This window comes from Canis lupus (assembly GCF_048164855.1).
Source record: "Canis lupus baileyi chromosome 15 unlocalized genomic scaffold, mCanLup2.hap1 SUPER_15_unloc_2, whole genome shotgun sequence".
NCBI lineage: Eukaryota > Metazoa > Chordata > Mammalia > Carnivora > Canidae > Canis > Canis lupus.
Genome location: NW_027326421.1, coordinates 320,908 through 341,120, shown reverse-complemented (window position 1 = coordinate 341,120; position 20,213 = coordinate 320,908). Strand labels below are relative to the sequence as shown.

The window sequence follows — 20,213 nt, the reverse complement described above, 5'->3', positions numbered from 1 at the left end:
TAAAATAAAATAAAATAAAATAAAATAAAATATAATATTTTCACAAGCATGGGTGTAAACATTCTCAACATAGTGTTAATAAATTGAAGCTAACAATATTTAAAAAGATAAATCACAACCAACTGAGGTTCAATGCAAGGTTGGTTTAAAATTAAACTATTGGGGACACCTGGGTAGCTCAGTGGTTGAGCATCTGCCTTCAGCTCAGGTCATGATCCCAGGGTCCCAGGATCGAGTCCTGCATCGGGGTCCCTGCAGGAAGCCTGCTTCTCCCTCTGCCTCTGCCTCTGCCTCTGTGTGTGTGTCTTTCATGAATAAGTAAACAAAATCTTTTTTAAATAATCAAATTAAATTAACAACTAGTATAATCCACCATATTAATAGGCAGAAAGGAAAACGCACATGTCATCTCAATGCAGAAAAAGCAGCATCCATCCCCAGCAAATTAAAAACAGAAGGGAACTTTTTCAAACTGATTAAAGTCGTGTACAAAAACACCATAGGTAACATCACATTGACAGAAGAGCAGTAGACACTTTCCCTCTGAGATCAGTGACAGGACAAGGCCTCCACTTTTCACTGTTCTGTGTGACATTCTTATGCGGTTCCAGCCACTTCAGTAAGACAGGAAAAAGAAATAAAAGGGAGCAGAGAAAGAAAAGTCTTTTCAGCAAATCTGTGGTGAAACAGCTAGAGATAGATAAATACCAAAAAAGGAACGAGAAGAAGAAAGAAAAGAAGGAAAAGGAAAGAAAGAAGAAAGAAAGAAAGAAAGAAAGAAAGAAAGAAAGAAAGAAAGAAAGAAAGAAAGAAATTGATAAATTGCATCATATACAAACATAAAGTTAACCACGGTCCTAAATGTACAGCCTGAAACATCACACTTCCACAAGAAAATATAAGAAAATGTCTTTTTATTTATGTTGGACTAAGATTTCTCTGATGCAACATAAATATGATCCATAAACACAAAAAAATGATAAATTAATCTTCATGAAAATGTACAACTTCTGCTCTTATAAAGAATAAAAAGACAAGCCACAGATGGAAAGACAATATTTTCAAAATACGTCTCAGCAAACCACCAAAACTGAGGAAGCAAACCAAGAAAGAAAGAAAAAGACAGGAGTTCCACCAGCCAGAGAGCAAGCAGGAGAGGGGTGAAGAATTTCCCAAGACCTTGTCTTGGGAAAGGGGCTTGTCTGTCCGCGGAGCAGGAGAGATGCGTGCGAGACCGACAGTGTTCGCCACAACAGCTGCTGTGTATTGAGTGTATGAAGAGGAGATTTTTCCACTCAAGGATGAATTTCTGATGGTGTGATGGTTAATCTGATGTGTCAGGTCGCCTGGAGTGTGGTCTCAGAGAGCCGGTCAAACACTTTTCTGGCTGTTCCTCTGAGGGTGGCTTTGGATGAGATTAACATTTAAATCAGGCGGGATCCCTGGGTGGCGCAGCGGTTTAGTGCCTGCCTTTGGCCCAGGGCGCAATCCTGGAGACCTGGGATCGAATCCCAAGTCGGGCTCCCGGTGCATGGAGCCTGCTTCTCCCTCTGCCTATGTCTCTGCCTCTCTCTCTTTCTCTCTGTGTGACTATCATAAATAAATAAAAATTAAAAAAAATTTAAATCAGGCAATTTTGAGTAAAGCAAATCACCCTCCATAATGTGGGTGGGCCTCGTCCAATCAGGTGAAGGCCTGCCTAGAACAAAGGCTGACTCCCCCGAGCAAGGGAGAAGTCTGCTCTTCCTGGGCCTCCAGCTGCCGGCCTTCCCCCGGCAGATTTTGGAGTCACCAATCTCCACCATCGTGTGAGCCAACTCCCTAAAGTAGATCTATTTACACACTTACCTCCAGTTGGTTCTGTTTCTCCCTGACTCACACGGCTGGCTTTCCAGACTGCGAGGGGTCTGTTGGCCACCGACACCCGGACTGTTAAGCCAGAGTCACACGCGGACCATGTTGATTAGGCCTCATCCTGCCTCACGAACCATAATTTCCAGAAATGAAAACTTGTGCGAGCCTGGAAATGGCAAGTGAGCCTCCCAGGTTCCCGAGCTGCACCTGGTGCTTATGTGTTAGGAAACACCCTCACTGGCCATCGGTCTGATTCTCCGGCAGAGCCGTGTCTGCACCGCGGGTGGGAGGAGGCGTGAGTTTGTGCGTGGGGAGGCATGCGAGGGGGCGCCAATCTGTCCCTTCCACGCAGGAACGCGGACAGCACCCGAGCCTGGAAACCAAGAAGTTGCAGCAGATACTCATTCTTCAGATACAAGGACGCGGAGAACAGACAAGCATCTCAAAGGGTCCAGAGTGGCTGCATCTGGGGCCTAAGAGTTTGGGGTGGGCAGGGACTGAGCAGTGATCACGGCTTCCCTTCAAAGTCCAGAGCTTTTGTCCTACAAATTATAAAGTTACAGCTTATAACCTCTTGGTGTCAGTTTATTAAAAAAAAAAAAAAAAAAATCAGTCGACCAGATATCTGAAACCGCCACATGGAAGACACTGTGCTGGGCTCAGCGGTAGACAGGCAGAAGTAAGAAGAGAATTAATGTCCTCAAAAAGCTTCAGAAGATTTAGGCATTTTCAACCAGAGCAGTCAAATATCTGAACCATGTAATAAACAGTATCAAACAACTGAAAACAATAAAAGTGATACAAAAAATAAAAAAAGAATGTGTAACTGGATTGTCTCTGGTCTTCCCAAGACACCACAAACTTAACAAATGCATTTAGGTTTTACTAACAACCAAAGCAAAATCACCTAAGTCCAGAAAACACTTTTCATTTCATTTCTTTTCTTTTCTTTCTTTTCTGTTGTCTTCATCAATTTATATGAACCAAATCCATTGTGAAATGAGAGTAGCAAGTATCTCAGAGGAAATCGTTGCTTAACTGTTGGAGGTTAATGTGTGTGAAATTAATCTGGACCTGAATTTTGATGTGATATTTGTATGGAAAGGAGAGTTATTTTTTAAGGTGTTGGAGCCTAGAGCTGTACTGGGTAAACTATCATACGAATAAAATGAAAGCATATATATACCTGCTGAAAAAAAAAAAAACAATACAAAAAAACCAAAAGTGCATTGTTTGTTAGAATTTTAGGCTCATTAGGAGAAAAGATGACAATGCTTCAGACTGGAACGTTTCCCTCCATTTTGCATCCATCCACACTACACTGAACACAGCTACAACCTCGTGTGACACATCTCTGCTAGAGAGGAAAATGTAGCTTGGTATCTCGATCACACAGATATTAAAACAAGTGCATTTTCCTCTCTTTAAACTGATGATGACCTATGGCTAATCCCCAAGCCTATTTCACTGGGTGACAAAAACTAAAACCCTATCAGTCATGCATGAACAGCTATTTATTTTGTTTAAAGCCAGTCAAGTATTAAAGATATGAAACACAATAATACATCTAGATCTCTTCAGTCTAGAAAAATATATCATTATTTGGATGACAGTTCTAGCATACTCGGTACTGCACAAAGGCTTTCTCTAGAATGGATAAAATTAACAAATAGCCATAAGGAAATTAAGATTATTTTCAAAAAGAAAATAACACACAGCAGTAAACAGAAAGAGGAAAACTCACTTAGACAGAGGATGTGCTGGTACTTAAGACCAAAATGACAACTTGTTTCAGAAAAGCACAACCTTTCCTGGAATTAAGACCAGGGAAAAACCAGCCCCTGGATCTCACAGGAAGATCTGACCTATTTTCTGGAGCGGCAACCTGAGCACTATCTTAATAATACAAATATGCATTTTATAAGGCCACTTCTTTAAACATCCTTAAGTGCACGTCATTACCACAAACACTGGGAAGTCCATTCTGCCTTAGAAAACAAAAGCAATAAAAAATAAATTTATTATTAAAAAAAAGAAAACAAAAAGAGAACAAAAGCAAGGCAGGGAGGGCAAGGGGCTCTCCTGCGCGGTGCTAAGGCCAGGGGGAGCGGAAGCACACGAGGAAGGGAAGGCAAGGAACGTGCGCTCAGGCCTGCAGGGCAACCGCAGCACAGAGGCCCAGAGGCCCAGAGGCCCAGAGGCCGGAGCCCCTCGCAGCTCCTGAGCACTGGGCCGCAGGAGGAGCAGGGCCGCCACTGCTCCAGGGAGGCTGCGGAGCCAGAGGCAGGCGGGACCCGGAGAGAGGGATTTCCATCCCCTTGCGGATGAGCCCCGAGAATGAACTCTAACGAGGTCCAAATCCCTTGCCAAGAAAGTAAGGTGGAAACTTCAGCCAACACATGAGGATCTGAGAACCCGACCTTCTGGACCACTGACACCTCTGTTCACTTCCACCAGGAACGTTCATCAAGTCGTAGTTAGAAAACACCCATTTCAGCAAGAAAACACTTGTCAGGAAGCAACCAAAGAACATTGAAATTACCCACTTAATTGGGAACTATTTCCTAGACACTGACAAGATAGCTTTCGTGGAAGATATATACTTATCTCTGTAGGCACCTTAATAAGTTGTGAGTTTAAATCAGTAACATATAAAAGGAAATTTTCTAGAAATAATAAATAACCTTGGTTTTAGATGAATTGATGTGACTTCTATTTTTCCACATAGAAGTGATCGTTTAGCAGGGCTATATGTCTGTTCGGTCCTACTTGTTCACAACTAAACCGTGGCAAATGATCACAAGATATTAATTCTATTCTACCCTGGATACTGTCTGCAGATGGAGAAATGGGAAAAGACAGAAGAAACCGAGTCCTGAGCTCATGCAACACTGAGGCAATAACATAGGCCAACCTGGGATCCCTGGGTGGTGCAGCGGTTTAGCGCCTGCCTTTGGCCCAAGGCGCGATCCTGGAGACCCGGGTTCGAATCCCACGTCAGGCTCCCGGCGCATGTAGCCTGCTTCTCCCTCTGCCTATGTCTCTGCCTCTCTCTCTCTCTCTCTCTCACTGTGTGCCTATCATAAATAAATAAAATTAAAAAAAAAAAAACATAGGACAACCTCTCACTCCTTAACATAAGCAAGCCGAGGTGTAAACATAAGCATATGTTTTCCTCCATTTTGGCTCGAGAGTTATTTCTGGTATAAATTTTTTTTTTTTTACAACAAAAAAGAGCCTATAAGCACTATTTTTCTTAAAATGGGCCATCATTAAAAAAAAAAGGTAGAAAGGGAAAAAATACTGCTAACCATTGGGGTAAGAGAAGAAATGAGAGGGGAAGACCAATAAGCAGTGGGCGAGTCATGGTGACAGTGAGCCTGAGGCCAGCAGGAATAAAGTGACCAACAAGTTTTACCAAGAACACTCCACAGACATCACACGATGGTCACTCAACAAGAGGAAAATATCTCAATGCATCCATGAGAATAAGGTACCCATTTCAGTGGTAGAACAGAAAACGGTATTTACCCTACAGACATTCATAAGGAATAAACACTGAGGAAGATGACGAACCTTTTTTTTTTTTTTTCTTTTTAAGTAGACTCCATGTCCAGCATCCAGCATGGAGCCCAATGTGGGGCTTGAACTCAAGACCCTGAGATCAAGAGCAGAAAGCAAGAGTCTGAGGCTTAATCCAGTGAGCCCCCCAGACACCCTGATGATGGTCTTTTAATACAGAAAATGAAAGTAATGATGACAACTTAGCCAAAGGAACACAGTTCTTTCAAATGGACAATCAAGTGACAATTCCAGGAGTTAAGCTCATACTCTTCTGATAGGAAAATTTTGAATCTCTTTAGATAAATGTAATTCAGAATATTTATAAACTGTATTATCCTCTCATTTAAAGGTAACCTAAGGTTTTGGGGTGCCTGGGTGGCTCAGTCGGTGAAGTGTCTCCCTTCAGCTCAGGTCATGATCCCAGGGTCCTGGGATCCAGCCCCACTTTGAGCTCCCTGCTCAGCGGGGAGCCTGCTTCTCCCTCTCCCTCTCTCTCTGCCCCTCCTCCCTGGTATACTCTCTCCCTCTGATTAACAAAATCTTTCAATAAATAAATGTCAGTGAAGTTTCAAATCAACCCAAATTACTGTTAGCAAACTTGCAAAGACAACTGCATGTGCACATTGGTATGCTTTTTTCTAGGAATGTTTAGGTTTGGGATACTTTCATGTTTTCAGAAAAAGAGTTATGTTTCCATCTAAACCGAAAAGCAGGGAACAATGATGCTTTCATAAAATTTTAACATTGCAATACAAGCATTTCTGAAAAAGGAGAGAAAGGAAAGGAGACAAGCAAGACCCCGAAACCCTATAGGGTATCACGTCTGGTCATCTGGGCCTAATGGTTTACAGCAAACCAGAACCAGGTAGCAGAGCTGCCAGTACTTCTATTGCGCAGTGGGCCTAGGTAACACCTGGTATGGATAAAAATGGGGGGGGGGGGCAAGATTTTACTTATCAATAAGATCAAAGATACTATGAAAAGGAAGATGACGAATCACAAATCCCAAGTGTCTGGTAAAAAGGAGATAGAGCCAGCATCCATGAAAAGAGCTCAGGGATCTGAAACAGGCCTAGGGAAAACCCATTCACCTGAACAAAAGCCCTGACCAATCCTGGGCTCGCCCTGGGGCCTCAAGACTCCCCATGTCAACCACCACACACTCTCTGAGTTTTACAACCTGAGTTGATGCCTCCCAAATTCTTCACTAAGGAAATACTAAGGTTTTTATCGAAGTATTCATTAATTAACAACTTGAAAGAAACAGGTACATTTCCCATGTTCTGAAATTATTTGGGTCTTAGACTCTCTGACACGTGGATCCAATTTAAAATCTTCTAGTGGAAAAGGTGGTTGGGGCGTTAAAGCCCCCCTGAGACGCTGTCAGGGCAGATAACTTTGCTGGCCCCTGGACACCACAAACTCGGATTTCCAGTGAGCCTTTTCCCCTCCTGCTATTTACAGTCACTCAGAGCCCAGCTGACCTCCACCCAGGGAACCAGGAATGCCATCTCCTTCTATTAGAATATGCACCTGACTCCCACGCGAGAAAAACTTAGCAGGGCTGTTTCAGCGGTGGTCATTGTGCAGAGGCTCATTTGCTCGATTCCTATGAGCAAACTCAGTCATAAAGATACTTTGGCTTACTATATTACAAACAGAATTACTCCTTGAAAATAAGAAAGACTTTAGAATGAACTTGCAAATTAATTGAGTCTATTATTTTGGAATGTGAATTGAATGTGGTTATATTTAGTTCTTTATATTTAAGTGTACAAGACTTCAGAAATACAGGAGTGTACTTAGTACCTTAAAGTAAGTTCATACAAATTTAGGGACAAAAAACAAAAACATGTTCTTACGCGAGCCATCATTTCAGGTGTTCATGAAGTCAAACATATATATTTGAAATGATCTAACTTTCTGTCTAATGACAGTCATGCAGACAAAATTTACTGGTTCATCAAACTATAGTGCAAGTATATGAATTTATTTGTAATAAATTATCATTTTTGCATATATCAGTCAAAGCACAAGGCCTAAACACTTGCAACCAAAATGAATTATTAATTTAATTGTCACAAAACATGAGACACCTAGGTCTGGGAAATGAACAAGGGGTAGTGGAAGGGGAGATGGGTGGGGGGTTGGGGTGACTGGGTGATGGGCACTGAGGGGGGCACTTGGCGGGATGAGCACTGGGTGTTATGCTGTATGTTGGCAAATTGAACTCCAATAAAAAAAATTAATTGTCACAGCCTATTTGGCTAAGTTCTATTACTATTTGTTATAATATGCAATGCATAAGGGGGAGAATCAGATTGAAAATCTAAAAAAGTAAACCGATTATTTTGTCCTGGAGAAATTAAAATACAGCAAGGTGACAAAATTAGAGCCAAGGCATTAATGTTTTAAATAGGTAAAAAAAAAAAAAAAAAAAACAATGTTTACCTTAATTTAAAGAACAGTTGTGCCCAAAGGGAAGGTTCAACCTGCTGATAAAGAGTTCCTTTGTTTCCAGATACCATGAAAAGGTCTCAATTCCCTCTCCGAGGTAGGAAGGAGAGTGGAATGGGAGCCCTTTGGCGCTGGCTTTGCTACTTGACTGTGACTCTCCCCAGCTAAGCAGGTCTACTGGGAGAGGACACTGCTGCGGGGCTCTGGGCCTTCTGACTTGGTATTTTTGTGCAGAGAGAGGGAGCGCCCCAGAAACAGGTGTCCTAAACTAGAAGGCTTCTGAAACACAGAGGTCTTTGAAATAACAATTCAATGGAAGATGCTCAGTTGAGAGGAACTCAACAGCCTGGACTACATGGGGGTCAGGACCCAGAAGATGGTGTATTTTCCCTCTTGAGGTTCCTTTCCTGATGTAGAAGCAAAACCGGATTAATGCCAGAGAAAAAGCTTAGCACCTCTCAAAGGGTAGAAAGACATGCCATGTTTCTCTTGCCTCAGTGTGGCCTCCCTCTACGTGTCAAGGGAGGAAATGAGCGGACACCAGCAAGTGTCCCTGGAGGATACAGAAAAGGTCATGGGAACCAAACAGTACATGTGGGCTCTTCCCCCTCCTGTCATAATACACAAGAGGTGTCTACTGTATTTAAGTCCTTGTAGGATAAAAATATGTATCAGGTAATGAATTATTCATTGTACGAAATGAAGTGAAAACTTATTTAACCTTTTTAAATTCCTAAATAAGGGTTCCCTGGGTGGTGCAGCGGTTTGGCACCTGCCTTTGGCCCAGGGCGCGATCCTGGAGACCTGGGATCGAGTCCCACGTCGGGCTCCCGGTGCATGGAGCCTGCTTCTCCCTCTGCCTGTGTCTCTGCCTCTCTCTCTCTCTCTCTGTATCATAAATAAATAAAAAATATATATACATTAAAAAAATTCCTAAATAAAAAGCAAAATGATACATTTGAGTTCAAAACATATGCTAGTTACACAGGAGGGGAAGGATTTTCTTTTCAGTAATCATCTGATCTGTTTTCATTCAAAATTTATTTGGGGAACAAAATATACGAAGTACCTATATGTAAAGATTCTCAAGGGGAGATAATTAGTACAAGAAAGGACAATGGGATTAGAGTCAGAAAAATAACAATTCTAATATTCATTAATTAAAAACACTAAGTTTTTATTAAAAAAAAACACTGAGTAAGTTACTACACATTCCTCAATCTCAGTCCTTAGATCTAAAAACCTGGAATAATGCTGCACTGCTAATAACAACTCAAAGTGATTACTGAGATCATGCATGTGAAAGCAACAAAAACACAGCATTACAAATGTTTTGCTTCCACTCCTTATAGACTCATGAAACAAAACTTTGACAAGTTCCAAATTAGAATTTAAGTGATAAAGAATTTGTTGAATTTGAGGAATAATGCGTTCAGGATATGTTAAATACATAGAGTTTGGCTCAAATAAAATATAATGCTGCAAAGAGAAGACCAGACATCAAAATATAAGGAGTAGGCATACATAACGCTCAGTACTTTGACAAATAGTCACGCCCAAACTAACGTGCTAAAGAAAAGACTAGGCCTGCGATAGAAGAGTCAAGCTAAACTGCTTGTAAACACAGAAAATATTGGTAAGAGCATTTTACATTTTTAAAAAAGGCAATGAAACATTTGTAAATAAGGAAGAGGTCCTTGGAGGTCCTAAGCTGCAGACTTGTACAACAAACTGCATCATTACTGACAACTTAAAAAAGTACTAAAATCCTAAAGTTTCCAGGAGTGTCTACAGAGTTTCAGATACCATCCCAGAGGATCCGGGGGTAAATATCCTCTGTCATTGAAAGAAAGAGAGAGGAATTTTCACTAGCTCTGAGTTGTACATTTTGCAGATTCAAAAAGTTTGGAAGTAGCCATACTCACCTGAGAGCTGACATTGCTCTGTCTCTGCTCAGCTAATAGAATTCAGTCCATGTGGTGAAGCTAATTATGATACGGTAACAGGAGAGAAAAAAAAAAAGAAAAAGCCTGGCAGTTGAGGACATAATCACTGTGGTGTTATTTCTCACGACTCGGCAACCATAGTATTACTTGGGGGAAGACACAAGATGTATTTCTTTTTTAGTATCAGCAATGTTTAATTCTACACTGAGAATCTGAAAATACTGTTTAAAGTACAGGAAGAAATACACAAAGTTTACTTTTACATCATTATTTTAACTCAAACACATGTGCAGAGGTCAATCCCCTCCGAATAAACTTTTCTACTGTTTCAACTTTATTTCACAATTTCACAAATTCAAAGTCCTTCAAATTGTTGCAAATATTTTTAGAACAGAATTTTCAGAATTCAAAGGACATTAAATGTTTGTGGAAGAGTGGTATGAAATGTCCTATTCAAGGACGGAGCACCACAGACGCAAAACCTGATGAACCGGGCAGCTCCGGGGGCTCAGTGGTTTCGCGCCACCTTCAGCCCAGGGCCTGATCCTGGAGACCCGGATAGGGTCCCGCGACCGGCTCCCTGCAGGGAGCCTGCTTCTCCCTCTGCCTGCGTCTCTGCCTCTCTCTCTCTCTCTCTCTCTGTGTCTATCATGAGTAAATAAATAAAATAAAAAACACGATGAACTGATGTGATAAGCATTCTAGAGGTCACATCATTAAACGAGGCCTAAAATGCAAATATAATTGTGTTTGTTACATTTTTAAAAATGACCGAAAATTACCTTTCTTTGGGGTGCCAACTCCATGATTGCCTAGTAGAGGTGTATGTAAGTGCTGATTCATTACAAAAGCAACCCTAAAGAAAGAAAGAAGCATAATCCTAGAACTAAAACATGACTCTCTGCTAAGAACCTGTGCATGAAGTAGTTAAAAACAGGCATTTATATGCGGATATGACCCGAAAATGCACATTGCAGGGGTGCTCCTGGCGAACAAGAAGCTTGTCTCTAGATCCAAGGCGCTGTCACACCTAGAAGAGAATGTAGTAGTGACAGCAGTCGCTTCAGCCCGCTCAAGGCGGCACTTCCCTACAGTCCTCTAGTTTCCTGTAATCAAAAAACCCCACAGCCCAGGGGAGGAGCGAGGTTAGAGCCCAAAGTGGCCAAGCAGCAGCGCGCCCCGGGCTCCAACGGCCTCAACGGAAGGAGGCGCGGGGGGCAGAGGCGCATCAGTCTGGGGGGACCCGGGCGGGGGCCGTTGGGGAAGCCGCGGCCTGGACCGGGACCCACCGGCGGCTCCCCCTGGGGCAGGGCTCTGACCCGCACTCGGCCTGCGGTAAGCAGCGCCCCACTGCGCGATGGGGGCTGAGGGCGGCCCGCGGGGGGGCGCGACCTGAGGCCGGCGGGGTGGTCCGCGGGGGCGGGGGTCGGCGGGGGAGGCTGGGGGTCGGGCGGGACCTGAGGCCGGGCGGGGCCGCGGGGGGCGGGCAAGGGCCCGGGATGCTGGGGGTGGGGGGGGGGCGTGGGCCGAGGAGCCTGGGGGGTCGGGAGGGACCTGAGGCCGGGCGGGGCCGCGGGGGGCGGGCAAGGGCCCGGGATGCTGGGGGTGGGGGGGGGCGTGGGCCAAGGAGCCTGGGGGGTCGGGAGGGACCTGAGGCCGGGCGGGGCCGCGGGGGGCGGGCAAGGGCCCGGGATGCTGGGGGTCGGGGGGGGGGGCGTGGGCCAAGGAGCCTGGGGGGGTCGGGAGGCCGGGCGGGGCCGCGGGGGGCGTGGGCCAAGGAGCCTGGGGGGGACCTGAGGCCGGGCGGGGCCGCGGGGGGCGGACAGGGGCCCGGGATGCTGGCGGTGGGGGGGGGGGCGTGGGCCAAGGGGGTCGGGAGGGACCTGAGGCCGGGCGGGGCCGCGGGGGGCGGGGCGCGGCGGGGGAGGCCCCGGGTCGCCCCAGGGCTGCAGCGGGACTCGGCCAGGCCGGTTCCCGGGTGGCCCCACCGCTGCTCCGCGCCCCGCTGTCCAGGTCCCGAGGTACTGCCCTAAGGAACCTGCCAAGGCCCCTGTTATTACCCGAACCCTCATGGACTCTATGATTGTGGCCACAAAATTAAAATTCTTTCCATTTTCTAAATTTCTACAAGTTTAGCAGACAATGGCGAGAATTTTTGTAAGACATACGAATTGTAGATTTAAAAAGATGTGAATATAACATGGATTATTTATAGGATAAGTTATAATTTGCGTAATTTCCTCTGAATAAGTTCTAAGAAATTAACTTACATAATTTAAAAGACACTGGCTTTAATATTTGTAATATTGAATATAATGGTTTTGAGCTTGTACCTTGTGAAAGATTTAAGAATTAAGCATAAACTCTTATCACTTGATTATTGTTATTTTCAAAGTGCATTGATCAGCGACTGAACCACAAAATATATAGGTTAAAATAACTGGTTTTATTCTCCCTAGGTAACCTTTCTAAACATCATAGTTGATAATGTTTTCTTACTAGCACGGTGTTAGACAAGATAATGATTTGAAGGTCCTTGTAGCTTGAAGAACAGGTAATCTGGTCTGTGTATTCTTACTGTCTATATAGTAAGGAAGAATTATATTTATTTTTAAGTTATAACTGGTATTAAAATATGTATTTTTTGGACAAACAAATCAAAATAGAATTTTATTTTTTTAAATAATAAATTTATTTTTTATTGGTGTTCAATTTGCCAACATACAGAATAACACCCAGTGCTCATCCCGTCAAGTGCCCCCCTCAGTGCCCATCACCCAGTCACCTCCACCCCCCCCTCACCTCCCCTTCCACCACCCCTAGTTCGTTTCCCAGAGTTAGGAGTCTTCCATGTTCTGTCTCCCTTTCTGATATTTCCTACCCGTTTCTTCTCCCTTCCCCTCTATTCCCTTTCACTATTATTTATATTCCCCAAATGAATGAGAGACCATGTAATGTTTGTCCGTCTCTGATTGACTTACTTCACTCAGCATCATTCCCTCCAGGTCCATCCACGTCAAAGCAAATGGGTATTTGTCATTCCTAATGGCTGAGGAATATTCCATTGAATACATAGACCACAGCTTCTTTATCCATCGTCTTTCGATGGACACCGAGGCCCCTTCCACAGTTTGGCTATTGTGGACATTGCTGCTGGAAACATCGGGGTGCAGGTGTCCCGGTGTTTCATTGCATCTGTATCTTTGGGGCAAATCCCCAGCAGTGCAATTGCTGGGTCGTAGGGCAGGTCTCAAAATAGAATTTTAAGTCTTCCGGTGGAATTTATGTAACATATTCAAATAAAATCACAGGTTCTAGGGAGTGTTTTTCATCCCTCTAAACCTCAGTCCCCTAACTCTCTTCCTTCACTTCTGGCTTCTGGTTCTGGAACATATCAAGCTAGCATAATTGGTAGGGCGGAGAAAAGAGACAAATACTCTTTTTGTGAATCAGAGGTGGTTCATAAGAAGTATGCCGTCTTTACAACTGCTTATGGGCAGTGACTATTGAAACGGTTTATAGTAATCTCAATCTTAGTTAAAAATTACAAGAGAAAAAGTCTCAACACTGAAATGGTTCTCTTTTTTTTTTAAAGAAAGAACTTTCTTTTCTTTAATATTTTATTTATTTATTCAGAGACACACAGAGAGAGAGGCGCAGAGACACAACACAGGCAGAGGGAGAAGCAGGCTCCATGCAGGGAGCCTGACGTGGGACTCGATCCCGGGTCTCCAGGATTACGCCCCAGGCTACACGCGCCACTAAACTGCTGCGCCACAGAGGCTGTCCTGAAATGGTTCTCAAAGCCTTCTCATACCTTGTATATACAGAGACTAAGAGACTTGTGCACACAGAAATGTCATCTCGTAAATTTTCTCAAGTGATATTTTTGCTTCTCATTTTTATCATAAACAACCATTCCCTTTCCTATTACGGATTAGTTACAAAATACTATACTTAACACCAGGTAGCTCAAATGCTATTATAACTTCTTATCGACTCCAGGATAAATCCAAAATTAATAGCATAGATATCAAATCCTTGCTGACAAGGACTGTGAGGAATACCAATAAAATTCAACCTTATTTCCTACATAAATTCTAAAAAAAAAAAAAAAAAAAAAAAGGAAAATTGAAAAGATGTTAGTGGTAGCAGGCTAAAGTAGTACTTTTATTAAAGATAAAGATTAAATTGTAAGACATAGGTTACTCAGTATGAGAACCAAATGGTTAACTGATTTAGAGAATCAAGCAGACCGACCAAATGTGATGTGGGATATTTGGGGAGGACATACCCCGTATCTATTCAAAATACATAAGGAAATAAATATGTAAATTAATAAGTAAATCTTTTTTTAAGCCTTAGAACACACACAGATCATGTCTTGTGTTTCTTGACACTCTAAGAAGTCCTTATTTTCACAGGAAATTGCCATGTTATGCATATTTTCAAATTAATGATCAGTTATTATTTCAGTGAAGGTTTAAGTGTTCACTCCCTTCAAAGCATTATATACTAGGCTTTATGGGGAAACCTGGTATAGGTTTTGGTATTCTCCTAAAGCATTTTTCCAAAGTTCAGAAACTAGTGGGCCAGATGAATGCATAAACAAAAGCAAACAACACAAAACCTTTGGGATGACACTAAATAAGAGAAATACTGTTATGGGTGAATGATGTGCTATGATGGTAGGAGGGAAGAAAAGTTAATTTTCTATCCAGCAACTGATTCTAGTTAAAAGAAAATATTATAAATAAATCAGAATTAATAAAATGCTTGTTTCTGTATTTATCTTGATAAACCTAACATGAAAGATAATGTACACTGTACAGTAACATTATAAAGTTACTGAACTATCTCCAGAAATATTCTGATATTTGAACCTTTAGTACTCATTCCATGAAGACTCTTCCTTCTCACATAATGCAGTACTCCTAGTCTTCATTAAATATGGCTAATGCAATAAGTATTAGGCTCTGAAAATTTCTTCAGAATTACATTTTTGTTAAGAAAAGATTTAAGGATCTTAGCAAAATTAGGTGGTTTTTTTTTTTTGACATAAGAAAATTGGATAGGATAACAAAAGTCTGTTTGGGTTAGTATAGAGAATCTAGTCAGTACTGTTTTACAAAACTCTTTGTAAAATAAGTTGTAAAATTCTCACTGTCCAATGCAGTGGCCATTAGCCCCATGTGAATCTTGAGTCCTTGAAGTGTGGCTGTTGCAACTGAGGAACTAAATTTTTATTTTATTTCAATTAATTTAAATTAAAATAACCACATGTGGCTAGTGGCTGCCATATTGTATAACCAGCTCTAGAATGAATATATGAAAATTGGTTGGGGCATTCTTGGTTAATTGATGGGGTAAGGAAACCAGAGCTGACAAACCAAGGTAACCGTGGAGCCTCTGCTAGTCCCTGAAGCCCATGCAGTCCTCATTTTCCTCTTCAGTGCATACAACTAATGTGGCAGGTCTGCCGCTTGATGCTAAAGGAGCAATCCTGACCATAAAAGTATGATAAATGATGCATCTAAGAGGTGGCAAAGTGCAGCCACCTCCTCCTTCAGGAGAGCTACATCTAATGAATTTCATCATTTCCAAGGTGTACATGTCTAATAGGAGACAATCAATAATTGCCTGCTGAGTAGATCGTCAAACAAAGTGAATAAGCTATACAATTGGAAAGGAGTAGATAAATAGAAAAGATTGCAAATGTGGAATGTATAGTATTTGAGATTTTGATTGCATTTGTTTTGAACTTCTAGATCAAGTTGGGAATAATTGGTATTTTACCAGTATTGAGTCTATGAATCCATAAAAATAGAATATTTCCTATACTTTTACATCCAATTTGTTTCATCCAAGTTTTATAATTTTCCACATATAGGTTTCATACATATTGGTTTTTAGTTTTGTTACATTGTGGTCTGAAAACATACTTGTATGTTTTTTATTTTCTTAAATTTTTTATGCTGTGTTCTGTGTCTCTGAATATGGTATCTTGTAGAGTCCACCGAGTGAGCTTGCAAAGAGTGTGTATTTTTCTCTCATTAGGAGTATTCACCACCTACTGTCCATGTCAGATCAAGTTGATTCATATTCTACCAATTTCAGGTTCAGCTCGACTACTGATTTTCTGCCTGCTAGGTCAACCAGTTCTTGAAAGAGAGGTGTTGATATTTCTAATCATACATGCAGTTTAAACTAATCTAAGTATACTTTGAAATGATGCTATACCACTTCACATATAGTACAGGTCACTTTTTTATTTTTTATTTTTATTTTGTATTTTGTATTTTTATGTTTTTTTGTACAGGTAACTTTTAATAGAGTATTAACCAATTCGTCCATTGTAAGCCTTAGGAAATTCCTTTCATTCATTTCACTTGGCTATATGCTATATCAGCTAGTAACATTATTGTTATTGCTTTAGATAAACAGCTATTGGTCAACTGATTTTATTTTTATTTTTAAAAAGATTTTTAAAATTTATTTTAATAGAGAGCAGTGGGAGAGAGAATGTACTCAATGTGCTCATACCTGATTTAACATAGCCAGGGAAAGAAATAGCAAATTTGAACATAGGGTAGCAATAATTACCCAAACTGAAACGCAAGGATACAAAAGTATAGTATAAATCACATTCCTACCATCAATGCCTGACAGACCCAGTTGCTCTCCATCTGTGCACTGCTAGATATTGTCATCCATTCTGATTTGGTCCTAAAGATGATATGTAGTAATATCTCATCATAGCCTTTTTTGAAGGATAAAAATATTTAATAGTTTTCTATACATTTATACCTCGTAAATATTTAGATATAAGAGATAGTACCTACCCTTCCTATCTTGATCTCCATCTGACAAATGTTTGGAGGTGAGCCTGTGCTGAGGCATTGTAGGGCAGTAACAGGGAGACCGTTACTTTCAATCCCTGACACCATTCTAGAGTGGACTTTACAGAAACACACCATGGGCTGCCTGGGTGCCTCAGGTCATCATCTCATGGGGTGTGATATGAAGCCAGGGTCGGGCTCCACGCTCAGCACGGAGTCTGCTTGAAGAGTCCCTTCCACTGCCCCCGCCCCCCCACTGCCTGCTAATGTTCTCTCTCTCACACACACAAATAAATCTTTTTTTAAAAAAGAAATAAACTCTATGTTAACACAGCAGGAATTCTTTCTCTAGGTTGACAGTATAGATGCTGACCTATGTATTTCCATGTGTCAGTTAATCATGCTCCCATTTCTAATCTATTTTTTATCTCAGAAGTTTCTAAGGATGTCCCATCTATTTCTCTTGGTCCTTACTCATAACAACAGATCTTTTCTTGTAGAAAAATATCAAATACTGATATGCATTTTTTTTCCGGTACACTTTATTTCTTTATGTAAATCCAAGTTTTTGACATGTTATCTTGCTCCTTTAAAAGAACTTTCAAAATGTCTTATAGTACAGTCTGCAAACAATAAATTTTTCTAAATTTTTAAGAAAATGTTTATTTCATTAATTGAAGAACAGTTTCATCTGATGTAGAATTCTACACTGGTAGTTTTTTTTCTTTTTAATACTTTAATAGTTTGACTACTCTCTCTTCTCTTTGCATAGATTCTGATGAGCAGCTGGCTCTAATTATTGTTATTCCTTTATAGGTAAGGTTCCTCCCCCCTGGCTGCCTTCAAGGTTTCTATTTGTCTTTAGTTTTCTGCAATTTCAATATGAATTGCCTAGGTGTGTGGTTTTGATATTTATCCCACTTGTGTTTTCTGAGCTCCTGGGATCTGTGATTTGAGGAAATAAATCATTGTGTCTTCAAATATTTCATCTGCTCATTTCCCATTCTTCTCCTTCTGTTATCCCAATTACATAAATGTTGTACTTTTTACATTGTCCCAGTCTTGGGTGTTGTGTTTTGTTTGCCTGTTACTGCCCTACAATGCCTCAGCACAGGCTCGCCTCCAAACATTTGTCAGATAGAGATCAAGATAGGAAGGGTAGGTACTATCTCCTATGTCTAAATATTTATGAGGTATAAATGTATAGAAAACTATTAAATAAAATATTTTTATCCTTCAAAAAAAGCTATGATGAGATATTACTACATATCATCTTTAGGACCAAATCAGAATGGATGACAATATTTAGCAGTGCACAGATGGAGAGCAACTGGGTCTGTCAGGCATTGACGGTAGGAATGTGATTTAGAGGAAACTTTGCAATCTCTTATGAAGTTAAAAATATACTTCCCATACCATCCAGCAATTACTTTCTAGGTATTTACTCAGGAGAAATGACTACTGATATATTCAATAGTATGGATGATGATAATAAACAGTGTCCACCCCATATACTTGTTATGCAGATTAAATGACTTAATATATGTAACCAGTTTAGAGCAGTGCATAACACATGAACACAATTTAAGTACTACCTGTTTGCTTTTTAAATTGTTTTTATTGGACATTAGCACAAGTTTTCATTGGAAACTTTCTAGTAGTACTTATAAGAATGAATAACATGGAAGGAAATGGAAAACTTTTGGTGGGTGGAGCAGAACTAGAGAATGTATATTATAAGATGTAAGAAGCACTAGAGTAAGAATTTTTTTCTCTCTTGTTCACTGATATAGGCCAAGTATCCCAAATAGAGTCCGGCATAGAGAAGTCAATAGATGCTTGTTGAACTGAATCAGCATGGACATGAAGATACAATTCCCGCATGTCCAACACTTATGAAAATTAAACATTCCATTACATGTGAACATCTACAGCTCAACATGTAATGCACATGGGAATAGAATTTGAAATTATTTCATGAACTACTGTCCCAAACTTGAAAAATGAAATCTGCATGAAGTAGATAATTTGCAAGTAGGAAAAAAGGCTACAAAAAGCCTTGATGATAAGTCAAAGGCATCTGATAGGACTAAAAGAAGATGGCAATAATTTAGTTAGCTGAGGAAAAAATGGGAGGAAATGGAAAAACTCTAAGGAAACAAGTTTTTGTTGATCAGGGAATTCCTTAGTTCTACTCCATGAGGAACGTATCACACTGAACCTTGCACAGTTAAACTTGACCAAATTTGGTTTCATCTTCCTCCCTTCCTTTTTGCTAGTCTATATGGTTAAAAGATGACCAATATGAATGGAAGTTCACGAAATGATTATCATGAAAACTAAACTTTTAATTCTGCCTTGGACCTCCATATATAGCTGGCTTTAAAGTCTTAGGAACATCTTTTTACATGAGCAGAATGGCTTTACATACTGGCCCCAGATGCTTCATTACAAAAGAGATAATGTACCTTCTTCAACACCTCAAGCTGAGCATCCCTGACTGCTCTTCAGTGAGTGAGCCAATTATGTCAGTTAATCGGCAAGGGACTAGAGCAAGTTGCTACTATCATGTGATTCTGTTTACTTTCCTGTGATACTTTCTATGAAAAGGAGCTTTACCGCATTGTTCTACCTTTTCTATTCTCCCATTAGTCTGTTTTTCCTGAGACACATATTCTTACTCTTTAGGTTATCATGAACTATTGGTGAGACCATGGCTGATTTGCAAGATTGACTTGCACACTGAACTCAACTTGATTTTGTAAACAGCTAATGCAAAGAGAGATACTCTGGCTCTAAGCAATTCTCTATTCAAAACTTTTGTGCATTCAGGCAAAACTGAATTCCCAATCTTGATATGTTGTGAGTCTATAATTTTAGAAGAGATGCAGGGGTGTGGGTCTTGATGAATGCAAGTTAATATGGCCATGCATATTACCTGTCCAGATTCAGTCTTTTCACCCAACTGATCTCTCATTGGAGAGTTCATGAAATAGGACAGTACATAGGAAAAACGGGGCCAGAGTGAAGAAACAGAGCTGAAGAAAACAATGTCTAAGAGTGAAATATGAAATCTCTACAAAAGTGAAATGCTTTTGCTATGCTGTAATGGAAGATGAACTAAAGTTTGATCAATAAGCAATCTTAAAGGCCACTTCTAAAAGAACACTCCTCTTATATTAGTTCAGTGATACAGAAGAGTAAATATAAAATAACTGTGAAAATATAAGAATATAATGATAGATATTAAATTAGTTGTCCCTTCCCAGTAGCATGAATAAAGAGCTATTAACCATAAACTGCAATGGAATTACCTATTGGATGACAAAACCCCTAATATAAAGAGATTTTAGATCCGTTTCCTAAACTGACTACTAGTAATTATTCCTACAGAAAACCAGATTTATTCCTAAACATCGGCAGTGAACTATGTCAGAGTAAACTCCTTTTTTCTTCAGGTTAAAATAAATTTTAAAAAATACCTCAAAAGGTTCATAGTTATCTGGAAAATCAAATTTAAGTGCATAATCTCAATATCAATAAATTTAACCTA

At 40.7% G+C, this 20,213-nt stretch overlaps 2 protein-coding genes across 2 annotated transcripts in view; one reads left to right on the top strand and one right to left on the bottom strand.

The window, feature by feature from the left end:
- LOC140629504 (aldo-keto reductase family 1 member D1-like) overlaps window positions 1–20,213 on the bottom strand; it is a 343,573-nt gene that overhangs the window by 255,094 nt on the left and 68,266 nt on the right. The gene's annotated exons all lie outside the window — the stretch shown is intronic.
- Window positions 5,220–20,213, top strand: part of LOC140629499 (uncharacterized) — a 33,372-nt gene continuing 18,378 nt past the window's right edge. The window contains exons 1-2 of the mRNA XM_072819017.1: window positions 5,220–5,228; window positions 10,833–11,156. Of these exons, the coding sequence (XP_072675118.1) occupies window positions 5,220–5,228; window positions 10,833–11,156 (333 nt within the window). The remainder of the gene's footprint in view (window positions 5,229–10,832; window positions 11,157–20,213) is intronic.